This window comes from Protobothrops mucrosquamatus, unplaced genomic scaffold (assembly GCF_001527695.2).
Source record: "Protobothrops mucrosquamatus isolate PMUCROS unplaced genomic scaffold, P.Mucros_1.0 scaffold10589, whole genome shotgun sequence".
Taxonomy (NCBI): domain Eukaryota; kingdom Metazoa; phylum Chordata; class Lepidosauria; order Squamata; family Viperidae; genus Protobothrops; species Protobothrops mucrosquamatus.
In genome coordinates, this window is record NW_015396375.1 from 1,460 (window position 1) to 6,912 (window position 5,453).

Sequence of the window (5,453 nt, forward strand, 5' to 3'; positions counted from 1 at the left end):
ATAGTACAAATTATCATTACAGGAGACAGAAGAGGAAATCCGAAAAGGCATTAATTAGTAACCAAACACTATTTCTCATTATATAGAAGGATCCCTCTTCCCGGTCCCTAAGGCATATCAGAAATCATATCAATCTACTATTCAAGCAAAGTGTCTAATATGTCTCCATTCTTGGTAAAGCACAAGAACTCATTTCCTAGGAAATGTTTGCTCTGGAAGATAAATTATTTATGAAAAGAAACAATATCCATGCATGGAGGCAAATTTACGTGTCCCAGGATAAACTTTCTGGATCCCATCTGGGTCAGTCACTGGGACCAGAGGTTTAATCTTCCAAGCTTTCTTACTCGAGTCCAAAAGCTTGGAAGAGTAAAACTCTGGTCTCTGTGATCAACACAGGTTGGATCCAGAAGCAATATTTTCACCAACAGAGTATTCGTAACACTCACCTTACTGGACTTGTGATCCACATTAAAGGTTGCAATAGCACCATCAGCCAGCTCTCTGCCCTCTCTAAGCACCATATACTCAGACAGGCGATTGGCTAAGTAGGTCTTTCCAGTGCCGCTTGGACCAGACAAAATGATTCTCCGATGCTCTATCAAGAGTGACACGTAACGCTGTAGAATTGGCTTTGGGATTAGAGACTCAAATACCAGACCATCCAAACTATTCTCTACAAGACCTGTAGTATTAGAGAGAGAGAAAAACACAGTTTAAACCTTTTTCTTGCTGTTGTTGTTTTTAAATGTATTATGTCACTTGCACAAGAGAGAAGTGGCACTACTTGATATGTAGTATCTTTGAACTTCCCCATCCTCAAGCTCTTTAATTTTCAATTTTTATTAACTTTGATAAATAGACAAAATACTCCTAATAATTCTCAAAGAACGTTCCTTTTTACAAAAAAAATGACTTCTACATAGAATGAAATAGAAAAAGGAAGATAATGCAGTACAATAGGGTCCAGTGGAACAGATCCTAATCAATATCAACATTTTGCAATAAAGGACTTCAAAAATCTGCCACCTTGTAAGCTAGTGAATTAAAAACATGCCATACATGGTTTTTCAAAGGGAAAATTGACCTACAACCAGCCTACGAACACCTCAGAATTCAAATCAACCACATCAGCAACAGTATCAACCTTCAACCAACCCCCAACCCCCCAACCAGCACTTCAACTTCCAATGACCCTCACCTGATGTGACCTCCCCATCACAAGACCTTCATCTATCTGATATGACCCACACCTGACGCCCCACGAGACCTCTCAGAAGACCTTCATGTGACATGACTCTCACCTGACCCCTCACAAGATCCATCACAAGACCCTGACCTGACATGACCCTCCCATCACAAGACCTACTGTCCACTCAAAGCCCTTATAAGCAGAAGAACACCAATACTGATATTCCCTAAATTCTGCTGAAGATGTTACCTAACCTGGTAATCAACCCCAAGCTCGGAAAATGAACCTCCACCCTCATCCTATACCCAAATTACAGATAGTCACCACTGTATATACATTTTTAATAGCATACAAAAAATGACTGAAACATCAGTTTAGACCTTTCTTACCAAAATAACTCAATATTGCCTGTTTTTTTTAAAGTATAAACTTTTAGATACTACATCAGAATTTGTTACAGAGCAACACATCAAGAAAAACTGAATAGTAATAATCTTTGGAGGAGGCACTGCAAATAATAACCTTTTTCCTTGGTGAACAATATTGGGTCTTTAAAATTCAGTTGAAGACAATAAACCTAAATTCCCTTATTTGCCAATGTTCATGGACTGTTACATTTGGAAGAACTGATTTTCAAATAACCCAAACAACACAGCAATTAGAATAATCAGTGGAACAAGTTGTCTTCAGAAGTTATGGGTGCTCCAACAATGGAAGTTTTTAAGAAGAGATTGGACAACCATTTGTCTGAGATGTTATAGGGTTTTCTGCTTGAGCTGGGGGTTGGACTAGAAGACCTCCAAGGTCCCTTCCAACTGTTATTCTGTTACTATATACAGTAAATGTAAAGCTGTATTACAAAGCTATCTGTAGCACTTTATAGTTTGGGGTGGGGAAGGGGTGGAGAAAGGAAAAAAAATCTTCTTTTCATTTTCACAGCTCTGTTGTGTATTCACTCTCTATCCTAGTCTGCACATATATAATATAATTCCAGTTCTTGATCTTAAGCTTTGAGAATTTTAGCAATTAAAGCAAATGCCATTAAGTTAACTTTGTTGGGTCCCAAGCTCTATTGTATTTGTTTACTTCTCTTGAAATAAAGAATATTTCAATGATAAACAAATTATACAGGTTAACAAAACTCTACAGAAAAAGACAGGTCCTTTCTTTCTAATAAGTGGAAATGTTTTGTGAAATATTCACTTTATTTATACAGGTGGTTCTTGTTATTTGTGGCTTAATAACCACAGATAACAAAGCTCTGGATAATGAGACCTTGAGAAAAACTCATGCATAAAGTACCTAAGAACATTTCAGAAGGCTTCTTCCAAACAAACCCATCTGCCCAAAACTGTGAAGAGTGACAGTCCTTGCTTACCAACCATCGCAATGCTGCTATGGTCACAGCTTGCAATTACAATGATTGCAGCGTCTCAGTCATGTGATTACTATTTGCAACCTTCCCTGCTGGTTTCCCACAAAGTCAGTGGGGAATCTGGCATGGAAAGTTGCAAGGTTGCTTTGATAAATCCCACCCCAGATTTCAACCAACCCATGCTCTTCTGTCTTTGAGCTCCCTGCACTTGCGCCACATTACAGCATCTCCTCCTTCAACTTGTGTGCAGTCTGTGCATCCTTCTCAGCCCCAACCCCACCCTCCTGCAGTAACCTCACGCTACTTACATGGGACTCCCCACCACTTCCCACTTAAAAATCCATGAACTTAGAGTTACAATGGCAATAGGAAATTCCTTGATTGCTAATTGATGTGGTCACATGATCTCGTGCTTTATATGACATTGCTTAACAATGGCAATTCCACACCCAATTGCCATCATAATCTGAGGACTCTCTGTACATGAAACTAGGCAGTGAGTAACAAGGTATGGTCTTTATTTGCCAGTCATGGATATACAAAACAATGCAATGGGACCATGATTAATGAGGCCCACCTGTAGAAATCCACAAACAGGGACGTGAAAGGTTCATAGTAATGTGGTTGCACTTGACCTTTCTTACTAATAGTGGTATCCAACTGAAGGAGAAACAACATTTAGCCAAGAAAGAAAGGCAGAAAGAAAGCTAATTAAATGTTCTTCAATACTGAAATCTGGAAAGCCTACAATTATAAAGAGTTGTAACAAATAAATCAGCTACAATCTACCTTTGATTTTCACAGAGATGGTGTTGTTTTCACCAACCAGATAGCCACAGGGTAGCAGCTCAGGCGTTTCTGTGCTATTTGTGCGAACAATTTCTCCAATGCTGTATCCCAGGACACTGTCCGAATTCAACCCAAGTTGACTCACAGGATCAACGTGAATGATGTATTCCTGGGAAGAGGGAGCAAAAGAGAAAATTAACATACGGATGGATTTGGGCTTTAAGACAAAAACTTCACGATCAAGTGGAATTCCCATTCCCATGCTTTTTAGCAAATATTTAGGGGAAATGATTACATGCCATCAAGTCATTTTTGACTTCTAGCAACCAGATAGATAGGCAGATCTCCCAATTGGTGCACTCATCACCACTGTAACTGAATCCATCCACCTTGCACTTGGTCATCCTCTTCCTCTCTTCCTCTCTTTCCTTCCATCTTTCCCAGCATTAGAGCCTTTTCCAGAGAGCCAGGTCTTCTCATAATGTGTCTGAAGTAGGATAATTTGAGCCTGATCATTTGTGCCTCAAGGTGAAAATTCTAGACCGATTTGTTCAATGATCCATCGGTTTGTCTTCTTGACTATCCACTATATTCTCAAGAATCTTCTCCAACACCAATGTTCAAAGGCATCAATTCTTTTCCTATTCTGCTTCTTTAAAGTCCAACTTTCATTTCCACAGGGTATACCACAGCTTGCACAACTGTGGTCTTTGTAAACATAAACACATTATGGCATTTGAAAGTTTTTTCCAAGGCCTTCATTACTGTTCTACAAAGTGCTAGTTTGTGGCGTACGTATTTCTTGACTGCTTGTTCCTTTACTGTTGATGGTTGATCCTAAAAGGCAGAAGCTATTGTCATTGTGACAAATATTTCCCTGTCATTAGGACTATGCAAAATCTTCTGAGTGTAAAATATTCCATGTTTAGAATGGCTGGTTTAATTATTTCAAATCCTGAGAATGGTAATCTTTGTATATTCACCTAATTTGATGGTCTATTTGTCCAGGTAGGTAGTGAAGCAAAAGTTGATGGATTCCATGAGTAATTTTCTATTTAACCATATTGTCAAATGCAATTGTGCATAGTGCACATTGATTAAAAAGTGGTTGTTATACATTTAAGCTCACAGGCTCCCATAAAAAAAAACTATGTTGTTTTGTTTGCTGAATTTGGGAGCAAGATTGCAGAATACAGAAGTGCGTATGTGCATTAGGGAGAAATTTCAAACCTGCAACTAAAGAAGTATATTTTTATGAAAAATATATTATTTGTAGGATGGGCTTAATTAACCCATCGCTCCTGGGATTTTTGATTGACTTAGGTTCTGGGGCTATATTGCACAAGCATTATAGCAAAAATGGACAATCAATCGCATTAAGAATGACTAGTGATTTCCCCAATTTCTTCAAAACTTTCAATCAAGAAGTTTAATTAGGCATTGTTACCAAACGTAGTGCTATGTGCCAATTTGTTTACAGCCTTGTCAACTGCAATTTTTGTAGTTTAATTGTACCAAATTGTAGTGCCCAGATAGAAAGTAGAATCCAAGGTCTTCAGGTTAGATTGGATTGCCAACCCTACTCAAGCTCCAAATGTGGAAGAACGCAATGGCAAATTCTAGAAGAATGAAGTACATTGTTCTAGAACCATTTCAGTCGGAGTTTGGTCCTGAAATTGTCTTGGTTGTTCTGCTTGATAATCTTTGCTGACAGGCAAACTTGGTTTTCAATATCAAATCATCTCAGGTATAATAAACTAGTTCTTAAATAAACTCTGAGATAAGCTGTGGTTCTCAAAATCTTCTACAATTAATAACTGCTTACTTACCAACAAAAAAATCCTAAGTTTTCTTTTAGGTCTTAATCAAATAAATTATATATAAAAAACACTAAGATAGGGGGACTTCCGGTGGCAGGCGCCTTCGCTGGACGCAGCTGTTTGCTGCTCCCGCCTGTTTCTGCGTAAAAGCCGTTCTGACAGCCTGCATCAGCTGTCAAACGGCTTGATACCTTTCCCCTGGGCATAGGGGGAAAGGTGAGCTGCCCGAGGTAGGAGTTGAGTTCCCGAGTCGTCCCTTGTGGACGATGTAGGTGAG

General features: G+C 38.9%; 1 protein-coding gene across 1 annotated transcript in view; it reads right to left on the reverse strand.

Moving 5' to 3' along the window:
• Window positions 1-5,453, reverse strand: part of LOC107301195 (neuron navigator 2-like) — a gene marked incomplete at both ends in the record, with an annotated part of 13,856 nt that overhangs the window by 592 nt on the left and 7,811 nt on the right. The window contains 2 exons of the mRNA XM_015830454.1: window positions 450-685; window positions 3,357-3,525. Coding sequence (XP_015685940.1) covers window positions 450-685; window positions 3,357-3,525 — 405 coding nt within the window. The remainder of the gene's footprint in view (window positions 1-449; window positions 686-3,356; window positions 3,526-5,453) is intronic.